Below are 13610 nucleotides of genomic sequence, written 5' to 3'. Positions count from 1 at the left end.
AATACGAGTACGAAGTATCAGTGAAAACATAACAAATGCATTTCTAGTATTTGGTAGTGGTAGCTAATAATTGGTATTTGATGGTAGAAATATCCAAGCAGAGCAAAACATGTAATCATGTTCACCAATTTCCTATGTTCTAGTTGCGTGAGAGGTGTTATCCAACTGACAGAAGCAGTTCTGTTCGTTCATGAAATACTGCTTATCTCTCTCGGTTCATCCGAATTATGCGAGTCACAATACGATAGCAGTCATCGCTTTGACGAGATTAGTGCAACTGAATCGGAACATGAATGACGAAATGGCATGACATATAATACCAAGATTCTAGAACCGTAGAAATTGGAAAAACTAGAGAAATGGACATGAATTTTAAAATAATATATCGTATAGAGCATAGTCAAACAACCAAAATCGAACAGACCATACACTGTACAGTGTGTTATATATCCACTAGTTTCCTCTTCCCTCTTCCTGTATATTGATAGAATCACCGCACATATTATTCCAGTATACAGTACAAACCATGTCCCCAGATCCAACAAAGCAAAGCAAGGAATATGATATATGTGTAAAAGTGGAAAAATGTATGAGTGGGGAAATAATGCAAGATATCCAGAAAACAGATTGTCCATTTCTAACTTTTCTACACCTAAATCCTAAATCTCATACCGTTCGAATACCAAGTGATCCTATGAGACGTGCATCGCTAATCTTCTGATGATCGGCACGTTCAACCAAGCAGGTACGTCTATTAATGAACGTAAAATTGTAAGCATATCATTGATGAGCGTTCGTGTTCACCTAGTCTGTTTAGTAGACATCCACTTACAAGTTTCCAACCCTGCTATTTCTCTGGGTGGCGGTAATTGATAAGGACCAACTTCATCCGTTTCAGGAGTAAGCAATAGATGATCACTCTTATCATCGGGTTTTACTCTTGCAGCTACAGCTTTTAGTATCTCGTTGGAAATCGGGGCTTCGTAATCCGCGTTGTGGTATTGTGAGATCAATTTCTGGATTTGAGAAGGTGATAGGATCCAACAGACATCAAACAAGATTTCGATATCGCCCATCGTTGCCTATTAAAAGACGAGGAAGCGGGGTCAGCGTGATTCTACTTTTCCCTGGTATGCGGAGATGGATATTCACCTTTTTCAGTTGAAGTAATTTGGTAGCCTGCATGAGATGTTCCAGTTGTAAGAGACCTTCAGGCATGTCATGGGATTTGCACCATTCTACATTGATTATAATGTCAGTCAACATCCTTCCGACAAGCAAAAAGTTCCAAACTCACCTTCAATTCGAGTGATATTATATTGAATTTGCATAGCTACATCGATTCCATCGCGTCAGTATACCTTTGATCTTCCCGCAAGTTGGGAAATACCACTTACCTCTCTTCCAAGAACAGAAATTTCTTCTCATGATTAAATCGTTGAAAGCGATTTGACCAATCAATTTCAATAATTCAGTGACGACTTGTTGCATTACACTTTCTTCCATGTAATAACTCTTTAGACATTTCCAGACTTTATTCAACAAGTTTAATATATCATCCATCGTAGCTGTTGGTTGTTGATTTGATCCCATACCTTGTAACATTCTTGAAAACATTTTACCTGATCCATCTGATGTGATGAATCCAGGCAAGGATTGAGATTCAATCAAAGCTGGTATAACCATTTTAGTCAGTTTCTTTTTGATTTCCAACATCGTTGAGAAATAAATGTTATATTCTAATGAATCTAGATCATGTTTGACGATTCCAATTAATCTTTCATATGTCTCGAAATCAACATTCTGCGAATCGGCAGCATCGAATCCTGGTCCATACCCTTGCGCAGCATCTAGTTCAGCAATACAAATGAACGATAGTATTTCTTGAACATTCGATAGCCAGAATATACCGGGTATGATGATATCTTCGCCTTTGAATGCCTAGGTGAAAATTCGATGGTTAGCATATGGTATTTGTCACCCAATTTTAAGACAGCTAGCTTCTCGTTGCCAAGCAGTGTCTCGAAGCAACGCCGGCCGACTCCGCACAATATTCTCAAACGTTTTCTTTTCCATTCTGAAAAAGCAGAGACGAGACTTACAATAACATGTTGTTGAATAGCTTGCATAACATTTGCCAAGAATCTTTCACTTTCCGCTATCATGCCTTGTTTCCACATTTCGTTACTTACTAGACTTATCAAATGAGCAGGGAAGATAACTTCTTTTGCTAGAGGCGTATTATGAAGGGAGGGTTGAGGTATTTTCAATTGATAAATTAGACCTTGAAGTACATCTTCGTCTAGTTGGGCATCATCGTCTAACAATCTGATGATCTCATCTGAAGCGTTATCTGATACAGGTGGGAGTGGCAGACCAGATGAATCTCTTGGTCTGACAATTCCATTTGTGGAAGGGAACATTACTGATACTGCTCTAGGATTTGATTGATTTGATTTCTTCATGGAAGTGATCTCGTCAGATAGATTTCGAGCATGATTTGCAGGTCCTGTACCTGTTGTTGAATGTCTTCTATTCCTTCTTCTTGAAGTCGAGGGTTGTCTTTCTGTATTAACGCCTAACTCTTGTAACGCTCTCAAACCATGCGGTTGTGTAGGTGATGTAGGTGGTTCTCTTTGTTGTCTTTCATTCTTCGTCAAAGCGTTTAATGTGTTATTTCGTGATATCTGTTCTTTCGTACTTGCCAATTCCGCTCTCAATCCAGCAATAGTATTTTGATCTTCAGCATTCTTTGCAGTGGCGGTTTCGATGGTGAATCGTTTTTCTTCCATATCGTTCGCTTGAGCTGATAATTCTTCTGTAAGTCGATGTATTTCTTTATCCTGTTCGATCACTCTTTGAGACGCTTCTCTCAATTGATTGTCGATATCAGCTTTAGCAGCTAAAGCTTCCTCGAATTGAGTTAGCGGAACAGTAGGTTTAGCTAATTCACTCTCGAGACCTCTATGTCTCGTTGCCACTTCATCGTGCTTAGTTTGCCATGATTCGAGTTGTTTTTCGAGTGATCGAACTTTGGATGAGAGTTCCTTGTTGTCCGCAGTTCGCTTTTGAAGTGTCTGAGTGAGCTCGACGACCTTGTTTTCAAGTTGGTAGGAAATCTCCTTGAATTTGCTCGCTGACTTAGCTTCGGCCTTGAGACCTCGAAGCTCTTGTACAGCAAGTTTTCGTCGCCATTGCGATTGGAGTACGATGACTTTTCGGATCTGAGCGAGATAATGACGACGAACGTTGCTGATTCGGGTAAAGAAGATTAGTGTTTCACTCAATGTGTAAGTCGAGGTTACTCACAGTCCACGGAACAGCGATTGCAATCTTAGTACGGCAGACAGAGTCCTCTCTTCCAGTGCTCTCTTCCTGGCTTGATGGCCTCGAACGATCGCTTGAATCTTAATGACAGCTTGTCTGATTTCCGAAAACTGTTTCCTGGCCAACCAACCTCTAGCAACTTTTTGTATCTTGATAGCGGCCGATTCTTTCTTCTTCTCCTCAACGAATCTTCTAGCTAATATACCTCTGTACCAAGATTGTATTTTGATGGTTGATATTTTCAAGGTTTGATAATGTTTATAAGCTATTCTTCTTCTCACATTCTTTTGGACTAGAGTGACTAATTCATTCAATCGTTGAGTCCTAAGCGATTCCAGGAAAGCTAACATTCCTGCTCTGAAGAATATTTTCGTTAATCCCATTTGATACTTGTCTTCATCTTTCAATGTCTTTGAAAGGATCAATGAACAAAGTCCCTTGTAATCCGTATTCGACGACCATTCTTTCGATGAGACCAACATGTAGTATCTGAAGACCGCCGACGAATTATATCAGCACCTTCGCGGACAGATCATGACAAGTATTGTTCAACTCACCGCTCAGCGAATTCCTCAAATGTCCACCTTGATGGGTAACCCGCACAACTGATTCTGATTGTTTCTAAAACACCGCAAGCTCTGAGTTGAGCCAAGACTTGTTGCGGTTCCAATTCCCATGCTTTCTTAGCTTCGTTTGGTTTGATACATCGTATATAGTGAACGTTGGTGTTATTGATTGTATCCATCAAACTGATCAAAGAATGTTTGAAGATTGAACCTAAAGTTGGTTTCTTGGTTGTAGCGCCGGCTCTTTTGGCTGGAACAGGACCGGTCTGATCTCCTGTTGCAGTACCATTTGGTTTGGCTGTGTTGGCAGCTGCTAAAGCGGCATCTAAGACCTCTCTCAAGAATTCGTTGGAAGAGTTTTGGAGTAATGCCAAATGTTCATCAGGTACTGTATCTCTGTTCTTATCGATAAATCCATCAACATCATATGTCACATCATGAGCATAATGAGTGATGGTGAATGCGTTTTGATTGAATCTTGGCTTTTTGAATACCTCTTTTTGTTCAGGTTTCGTCAATTGCTGATGAAGCTTATTCGCAAAAGAAGCATCTGCTCCAGCAGGCAATCGTGATTCTTCGTCAAGTAACGTGAGAATACCCATCTTGCCTTCGATCACATCGATGCAAGCTTGATTATCGGCGAATTCAATGAAAGTCCAGTTGATCTCTTCTCGTACATATTCCTCTTGCTCGAGCTGGGAGCAATAGAAGTCAGCATAGAACTAGCGCCAATAGCCGCGAACACGCTAGATACTCACCTTGAAGACATGAGCGTTAAACTCTTGTTGGAGCTTTTCGTTCGCCCAGTTGATACAAAATTGCTCGAACGAGTTCTGCGAGAACGAAAATTGAATCAGCTATATTAGCCCTATCGTTTCACAAAGGAGCTGCTTACCTTTTTGAAGTGCTCGAAACCGTACTGATTGCAACATGTCAGTGACACATATACTAGTCTCTTTAATGACAGGACACTCACAATATCCAATACACCAATGAATTTGGTAGATTTCTTTGCTCCTTCGCCACCTTCTCCGAGTAAACTCTCGTTGACGACGCCAACAAGCCACTGAAATCGCGACAGGTATGTCAGTCAGCCTGGGCATATCAGAACTCTTTTGCTACTCACGTCAAATAAGCAAGTATAGATGAATTTAGCCACTGAATCCCTGACTACCATTGCTTGAGCAGAACCTAAATTAGTCACAATCTTTTCACTTCTAGTGATCAACTGTTTCTTGACGGTCCATTTTTTGAATTCTGCTATTGGTAAACCTAACAAGTTGGCAGTTAAAGCTAATGACGGATCATCGTCAGATAGAACCGCATCTGTTCTAGCCTGAGTTATTCTTATATTTCCAATGTGTAACAGAGCAGCTAATAATTTGAATATATGCCATTGTTTCTCTACTGAGATTCCGACTGTCGATAGGGCGTTTTGAGTCTCTCTGAATTCTTTAGCATCATCTACACCTGGTATAGGGGTCGAAGTAGGTCCTCCTCCTGCCATATAAGCGAAATCAGATGGATTGGAAGTCAATGATAGGTCCTTTCGTTCTTTAGATGGTGCTCCTGCGAGTAATTGATAGAAGATGTGGTAATTTCGCTCAGATTCAGGTTGATATACTAATCTCGATCGTTCAAGTAAATAAGTACGTATTCTAGCCCCGACTATTTCATGGCTGTTGTCGAACAAGATCTGCAGGTGAGGCATGAACGTTTAGCACAGCCCTTCTATTGGTAAAAAAAAGTTGGTCTGCCTCGGCCATCATCTGCCATGATAGATTCGCCTCAGATATAAGTCCCCTACAACCGGCAGAGTCTCTCCCTGCATATGTCCACGATGTCAAGCCTAGATCACTCACCTCAATATACTTTCCGAATCGAGAAGAATTGTCATTTCTTGTGGTTTTCGCATTACCGAAAGCTTCCATGATTGGGTTACTCGCCAATATTTGTTTTTCCGTCTCGCTCATTCCGTCATCTTCACTTCCAATCTCTCTTCGTCGACCACCCGATGATTGAGATTTTGCTGGATCGTCTACAGACGCGAAATACCGTAGAATGAATTTTGCTGATACTGTTTTTCCTGCTCCACTATTATTTTCACTCAGAGGTCAGTTGTCGAGGTCGTGCACAGATGTAAGATAACGAGAGGATACGCAGAGTCCTGGTCATGATATCTACTCACCTCTCCCCACTGACAACGATGGTCTGGTCTCCAGCACCTGTAGGATCTGTTCCTCCACCTCCTGCTCCACGTCTCATACAATCCAGAGCCTCTTCCGCAATTGCGAATAAATGGGGTTCGAGCTCCCCCTTCTTCCTCCCTGAATAAGCTTGGATGATCTCTGGTCCATCTGCAAAAAGGGAGTCGAGTCAGTGGAGCACATATCCATCACAAGCGAAGTAGCAGCTCACAAATTGCCAGAGGACTGAATGGGTTCAAGGCGACCTAAATGTGAGTTTAAGTTTAGCGCTCGAGGTTACGGAATAGATCAAAGGGAGCTTCCACATACCAAGACTATACCTGAATATGTATATGGCAGATGTCTGCTATACCTCGTTGCAATAGCATGCAAGACTTGTGAGCCGTATGATTAGTTATCCTGCAACATGATGGGACAAGTGTTTTTGGAATGAGATGCTCACCTGAAGGTTCATTTAAATTACTTAGACTTGCTAAATCTTCTGAACTTTCTAACAAGGGCGGATTTCGAAGGGGTGGAAGTTGATCTTGACCTGGAGGTGGAGTAGCTGGTTGAACATTTCCAGCATTGTCTTCACTTGCAGTTTGTATGACTGAATAAGGGAATTTCAATGTTTTAGTCGTTGTTCCACTCGTATCTGAATCATATGATATGACCAATGTTACTTCTGCTGTGGGTGATTCATCGTTTGGTGGATTGATAGAAGATACTGTTCCTGCTACCCATCCTGAGGTTGGATCAGGTAACCACACTCTTGTACCTTTGTTATATATCGATGACATCCTTGAGACTGAATCTATAGTCTCAATGGAAGAAGATGGTGTAGATAGTAAAGCGTCCTAAAGTGAGATATGGATGGGAGGATGATGTTGTTTTTCCTTGATTGGAAGAAGGAGTCAACGTATGGGTCTGAGTTGAGCGGGTCGTATAAAGAAGTAAGGAGAACTGAGAATGTCGTGTCCGTGCGTATATAGATGCGTTGATTACCTCTTTTGAGTTGATCGACAACTTTTGGTGAATGGCGGATGATACGTTTACAAGTGACTCATGTGGTTTTGTCCTGTGGTATTGATATTCGTATCAAAGAGTAGATGATGTGGCTAAGTTGGTATATGTCCTGTATACCGTTGTGCTCCACCACCCTTTGCTTGATGAAAGGGGTCTATGAGAAGGAGAAGGAGAAGGAAATGGGATATGAAAGAACTGAGAGAGAGGACAACAAACTGAAATGAAATGAAATGGAAGACGCGACAAAGATGAACACGCGTGAAGAGGTAATCAAATCAATCACAACGGAAGCAAAATAAAACCCCCATGGAGGAGTCAGATGATAATGCCACATCATGCATCAATTGGCATCTCCAAACTCGGCTATCGGTCGGCCCGTGCTGTCTGCTCTTGAGATTAATAGAGATGGAGATGATACATGTAACCTATATAAACAGATACAACAAGTGAGCAGGGGATTGTAAATCTTCGAGTCATGTTCTATGAGAGATGTTCGACACAGACTCACAGGACGATTTCCAATTTAATCTAGACCGAGTGATATCTCACATCACTGATCGACAGACATCTATATCTTCAAAACCTATCCTTCCTTCTTCAGATTCAATCACATCCACAATCTCTTCTCTTCCTACTACACTACCGGAAAAAGGCTTAGGAACATCTTCGACTGTCAACTATCTGTTGGAGAAGGTCTTGCCAGGTATTCTTCAAGCTCAAAATGGTCCTAGGTATTTCGGATTCGTAATTGGAGGAGTTACTCCAGCTGCTCAATTAGCTGATATTTTAGCTACAAGTTATGATGAAAATGTTCAAGTGAATTTGTACCAGCAAACAGCTTCTACAGCTGTTGAACAAAGATCGTTGGAACTGGTATCGGATCTATTAGATATAAAGAGGAACGTCTTTCTGGGTAGAACAATCACTACGGGCGCTACTTCAGCTAATGTACTAGGATTAGGTGAGTATCCAATACCACTCCCATCGGAGGTTTTACTAAATTTGTCTTTCACTAGCATGTGCAAGAGATCATCTTCTCTCAAAATCACCGCACCTACCGCTAGGTTATTCTTGGGCACGTGATGGACCACCTTCATCACCTACATTGCCTTCACCGCCTATCGTGATACTCGGTCTTCATCCCCACTTCTCAATAGCCAAAGCATCTTCCTTGGTCGGACTGGGTTCTGGACCTAGAGTCATTCAGTCAATGCCTGCCGATTCAGAGGACGAATTGGCATTTGATTTGACCAAACTTGAAGAAAGGCTCAAGGAGGAGAGTCAAGTGGAAAGAGGCGTGATAGTGGTTTACGGTGTAGGAGAAGTCAACACAGGTGGTTTTGGTAGTGGTTTAGGGAAAGTTGCGGAATTATGTAAACAGTATGGAAGCTGGCTACATGTTGATGCTGGTGAGCGATCCTTCCCTTTATCTACAATGGTAACATAGAGTAATCGTAAGATATTCTGATTAACATCGTTTCGCTCGTATAGCTTTCGGGGGTTTCGCGGGTCTTATGCCTGAATTACGTGAATATACGAAAGATATGGATAAAGCGGATAGTCTTACACTTGATGGTGAGTGACAACGATCAGCCTTCATAATTTCACTGTCCATTCAAGTGCAATGATAAAGCTGATTGTTTGTGTGTAATCACGACAGGTCATAAATGGCTCAACGTAAGTTTCCATCTTCGTCTCCCTTCGTTCTGGATTTCTCTGATTCTGCGACTCCATCATTCCGAACGAGTAACGAATGAAATATCGGCTGACTCTGAACGACTTGCTTCTAGGTCCCATACGATTGTGGCTTATTCTATACCCGTCATACGTCTTCCCTTACCAACATGTTTCAACCTCCTTCTGCTTCTGCACCAGCATATCTAGCTTCCAACGCTACTTCAGTTTCTGCTTCAGATCACGACGACCTGCCAGAAGGTACAGTTCGTGCGGCCGATGTACCAAGTCCCCTATTCGTTAATATCGAGAACTCGAGGAGATTCAGGGCATTACCTTTATTGGCCAGTTTGCTGAGTTTAGGTAAAGAGGGTTACACAGGTGAGTGTATTCCCTCGATCTCGGTGAGATACGAAATAGGAGAGTAAACCAAGCCAAAGACGAGCAATTGTTCCGCTCAACTGGCGGTCTTTCCTGGCCATGATCGTATATCTTGAAAGGGAAGTTGAAGCTGATGTATCTCTGCTTGCTCTTGGGACTAGATATAATCATCCGAAACATCAATTTCGCTCGTTCAGTAGCGACATACATATCGACTTCAGAATATTATGTACTCCTCAATCCTTCACCACCTTCTTTCGTTCATAAAGGTAGTGAAAAAAGAGATGGTGCGATCATACCATCTAATATAGTACTTTTCCGAGCACGATCTTCTTCAACCCTTTTCCCACCGCAAGATAAGACATCTTCGATCAAATTGACAAAAGCAATCAATGAATCTAGGAAAGTGTACGTTTCGGCGACTTCCTGGAGAGGAGAAGGAGCCGTCAGAATAGCTGTCAGTAATTACCTTACTGATCAGAAAAGGGATTTGAGAATCGTTCTTGATGTGTTGGAAACAGTTGGAAAAGGAGAGAAAGTATCATGGGAAGAGGAAGGGGCTGGAAATGGCTTAGCGTAAAAAATGTGTTATAATTCAGATTTAGATATGGGTTCAGAAGCTTAGATCAGCTTAGATAAAATAGAGTAGTGGTATACAAGATTATAATAGAAGGAAACTTGTGCAAGGTCTCGTGGCATGTAGACGGAAAAGCTGCTTGGTCTGCCTCGTCATTGAATAGTTCGAAAGCAGATTGATCTTCTGATGCAGAATACTTTGCACAGAGACGCCTCTCAAAGAAATTACTCTGAAAATGTTGATCTTGATGCAAGCCGCTTGCATTTCCAACTTCAGATATCTTGTCCTTCTGTTCTTTCTTTTCTCTGAGCTGACATAGTCACTTCGACTTCCATCATGACAATAGAGACACATCAGAAGCACATCTACAGGATGACAAAGTAACGCAGCTGGTCCGAGATGATCGGGCCATGTCTCCTCATGACCTACATACGATCGAAAGTTCTGTAATTGACCTTCGCCATCGGTTTGCCATTCGATTAATAATTTAAAGTAGAGAAACTCATCATGTCCAAAACATCAACTGGTGAGTGTGTGTGTCGTCTTTCTTCCTTCTTTATGGGATTTACTTCTACTGACTTGACGATTTCTTATTTCTTAGGATTGACCGATACGAAGCGACCTACCATACCTGGTGATAATTTCGACTCAGAGGAGACCAGAAGCAATCAAAGTAGAAACAGAATACCAGGTATTGTTCGTCATTTGATTAACAAGAATGAGGCTGATCTCAGCTTTGCCAGACTCTATTCTCAACCCTCCACCAAGGCGGGCGGGTGCAGTGCTGCCAGTGGAAGTGAGAGCACAAAACATACAGAGCAGTGGTGTAATCCTCAAACAACAGGAGATATCGATGATAGAAAGATGCAGGATAAATAGGTAGACTAGAGGATTGATTGGGCGGGGCAGAAGTGAGGATGAATAGCGTATAGCCCTTCAAAGTCGAACTCTGTGCAGATCATTCTTCTCGTCTTGTTTGTATTGCATGTCAGTAATATGGAAACAGGCTGCTCTCATCGGCGGTCATAGATTATAAAAAGCATCGTATCCCGTCCCCTCTGCGAAATGAAGATATGTGTTGCTTTGGTTGGTAGAATCGTGGGGGACCAGATGGTAATACCAAGTACTGTAGTCTTTTTCCCCTTCGCATGGTATCTGGTCTGATCACCCACCTATGAACACGAGCTGTTTATGTATTTGACAGTCTATTCTTGTACGACACCTTGTGATTGCCGCCACATAAAGAGTTTTTATAATAATTATCCTGACGCGCGTCACGAGGTCCCAGCAGTTGACGTAAACCCATGTACGGTGAGGGGAGAGTGGCTGGATACACGCGTCTGACTTGGGATACAATAATAAAAAAGAAAAGAACCCTGAACAAATCATGTTGAAACTTCCTGCTTCCCCTCTCTCACATCTCCTCATCTCCATCAATTGTCATACTTTGTCCAGTCTGCTGCTTTCTTGCAATCCCTCAGAGTGAACTGTGACTTCTGTCTTGTCTCATCGTTATCATCACTATATCATACCATATCATAAACAAAGAGTAGAGGACTCAAAATGCTCTTGAACGAACTGGTCAAATCCGGTCCACTGGCCAAGATCTGGTTATCTGCCCATCAAGAGAAGAAGTTGAGTAAAGCCCAGGCGTTGGGTGTCGATGTCGGAGAGAGTGTTGGTAAGTCGACTGGCCCAGGCACATATAAGTCGAGTCCCTGCTGATGTTATCATCAATGTCAGACGCAATTTTGACGCAAGATGCCGCTCGTCCTCTGCGATCATCGGGGCCATTGATGTTGGGTGTAGTGAGGATCTATTCACGTAAAGTTGGATACCTATTTGACGATTGTAAAGAAGCAAGAGAACGTATATCTTTGGTACGTTCGCAGGTTACTATCCTTATCATCACAAAAGTTGCGCTTACAAAGTTGAGATAGGCATTCCGACCTGGTATTGTTGATTTACCAGAAGATCAAATACGAGCGAATAAAAATGCTATTACTTTCCCTGATGTCAGAAACGAATTTGATTTCTTGGATTGGACATGGACCGGACCTTCTTTCGCTGCTCCCGAAATACCATTAGCAGGAGCACCTATCAATGTTCCTCGAACACGTGAATTCGGTGCATATAACTTTGGTAGACCTGCCGCTCCTTCCATTTATGGTGGTTCAACAGCTGCTTCTCGTTCATCACAAGATTTAGATGGAAGTGGTCTTGATTCAAACGACTTTTCTGGAATTGATCTGGGGTTGAATCTAGAAGGCGATTTCACGATGGACGTTGAAACGGGAAGAGATGTCATGACTCCATTGTCAAGATACAGTAGAGAAGGAAGTGCGAAAAGAGGTGCAAGTAGAGAATCAGTCGGATTTGGAAGTATTCAAGGTGGTGATCTCGGTGGTATAGAACCATTAGACCTAGGTTTAGATTTCGATAACGTTGATCAACCATTACCAGAATTAGAAATCAGGACGAGAAGGGAAAGTGAGTATCTTCTTCTCTCCATCTTAGCTTCATCATTCTTTTTCAAGCTGATGCAATGTCTTTGACTTAGCGAGCGCTTTGTCAACACCGCCACCACTGTCTCCTACTCCAGGAGAAGTCCCCACTCTCTCACCTCGTACCGCCGCTCAATTAGCAGCCGTCCCTCAAGTTGCCGCCAAGCCTAAACGACCTCGACTGCTCCAAGCTGATGAAGAACTTGAACTTGCCGATGAACCTCGAGACGTTTCTTCTATTTTAGGTGAAGAACGATATATTCCTTCCAACCCTGAAGTTATACGACTTCAAGAGATTATCTCTGATCCATCCTCTCACTTTTTACCCATCATCAAGGTTGGAGGAGAGAATATGATATTCGCTGGACCTCAAGGACTCGCTCCTGAATTAGCGGAATTATTCACTTTCCCTTCCAACGTTCTCAGGCGATCACGAGTTGCAGAAGAAGAAGAAGAACAAGAAGGTGATAGAGCAAATAAAAGACCTCGAATGGGCGAAGAAGAGGAAGAAGATATCGAAGTGGGAAGAAGAGTTGAAAGAGCTAGTGAAATTCCATTTGATTTCCCATCAGGTTATGGACAAGGTGTCGATGATTCCTTCGCTTTCCAACCTGAAGATTTACCTATCGATGATCCTTTAATCACTCCTCGAGCACAACGCGTACTTCCTCGAGAAAGAGAACCTTCGATCGCACCTTCAAGGGCGGAATCCATTTTTAGAGGAATTCAATATGGGGGCGAAGCAGGTGAATTCACTCTGGCAATGTTCGATGCTCGTACGTCATCAGCAAGAGAAGAAGCTTCTCAATTGAGTCAACTTTCAACACCTACCAAAGCAAGTGAAAGGACTACTGCTAGCGGATTCTCCAAAAACACCTCGATGGCTATGGGTTTATTGAGGAAAGAGCTTGATGCGATTGAAGAAGGTGAAAAGGTGGCTTCATTCGAGAAATTAGCTGATAAGGTGAGCAAAACGTCGATTTACTATTTGATCCACATGACATCGTAACTAATATTTCGGGTTTGCTATATCTAGAGTACTAAACGAGCGGCATCTTCATTCTTCTTTGAGCTTCTCGTACTAGGTACAAGGGATTGTGTTAAGCTTGATCAGAATACTCCATATGAAGATATCAAAGTTAGGGGTAAAGATAAGTTGTGGCCTGAAGGTGAAGGTGAAGCATCCGTAGGCGTCACAGCCTAAGAGATGCGAGTATACCTAGGCAGACGTCGGAGAAAAATGATCGTTACTTATTGTATATTGGGATACCATTGGATCTGATTCAACGTACCACAGAAGGGACAACGAAGAACTGTTTTATTTTTATATAGGTATTTTGACGGGAAATCGTTTCTTGCAGGTCAA

General features: G+C 42.2%; 4 protein-coding genes across 4 annotated transcripts; 3 read left to right on the top strand and 1 right to left on the bottom strand.

Moving 5' to 3' along the window:
- Positions 1–692: 692 nt before the first annotated feature.
- IL334_001985 (uncharacterized protein) lies at positions 693–6882 on the bottom strand (the record flags this gene model as incomplete). The annotated part of the gene is made up of 17 exons (XM_062933732.1): positions 693–751; positions 833–1082; positions 1153–1238; positions 1298–1333; positions 1398–1941; positions 2103–3252; positions 3310–3816; positions 3885–4588; positions 4652–4726; positions 4789–4812; positions 4870–4959; positions 5020–5589; positions 5756–5987; positions 6082–6250; positions 6312–6345; positions 6410–6474; positions 6543–6882. The coding sequence occupies 17 exons, from the start codon at positions 6880–6882 to the stop codon at positions 693–695; spliced, it is 4935 nt and encodes a 1644-aa protein (XP_062789783.1).
- Positions 6883–7597: 715 nt separating this feature from the next.
- On the top strand, positions 7598–9743 carry IL334_001984 (uncharacterized protein; the record flags this gene model as incomplete). Its single annotated transcript, XM_062933731.1, has 6 exons — positions 7598–8069; positions 8125–8517; positions 8600–8683; positions 8769–8785; positions 8899–9163; positions 9325–9743. 6 exons carry the CDS (start codon positions 7598–7600, stop codon positions 9741–9743), a joined length of 1650 nt encoding a protein of 549 aa, XP_062789782.1.
- Positions 9744–10247: 504 nt separating this feature from the next.
- IL334_001983 (uncharacterized protein) lies at positions 10248–10619 on the top strand (the record flags this gene model as incomplete). The annotated part of the gene is made up of 2 exons (XM_062933730.1): positions 10248–10266; positions 10342–10619. The coding sequence occupies 2 exons, from the start codon at positions 10248–10250 to the stop codon at positions 10617–10619; spliced, it is 297 nt and encodes a 98-aa protein (XP_062789781.1).
- A 684-nt stretch (positions 10620–11303) lies between these two features.
- Positions 11304–13448, top strand: IL334_001982 (uncharacterized protein; the record flags this gene model as incomplete). Its single annotated transcript, XM_062933729.1, has 5 exons — positions 11304–11421; positions 11484–11620; positions 11681–12230; positions 12301–13208; positions 13281–13448. The coding sequence occupies 5 exons, from the start codon at positions 11304–11306 to the stop codon at positions 13446–13448; spliced, it is 1881 nt and encodes a 626-aa protein (XP_062789780.1).
- Between the last annotated feature and the right edge of the window lie 162 nt (positions 13449–13610).

The sequence above is a fragment of the Kwoniella shivajii genome, chromosome 2, assembly GCF_035658355.1.
Source record: "Kwoniella shivajii chromosome 2, complete sequence".
NCBI lineage: Eukaryota > Fungi > Basidiomycota > Tremellomycetes > Tremellales > Cryptococcaceae > Kwoniella > Kwoniella shivajii.
This window is presented reverse-complemented; position numbering and strand designations above follow the sequence as displayed.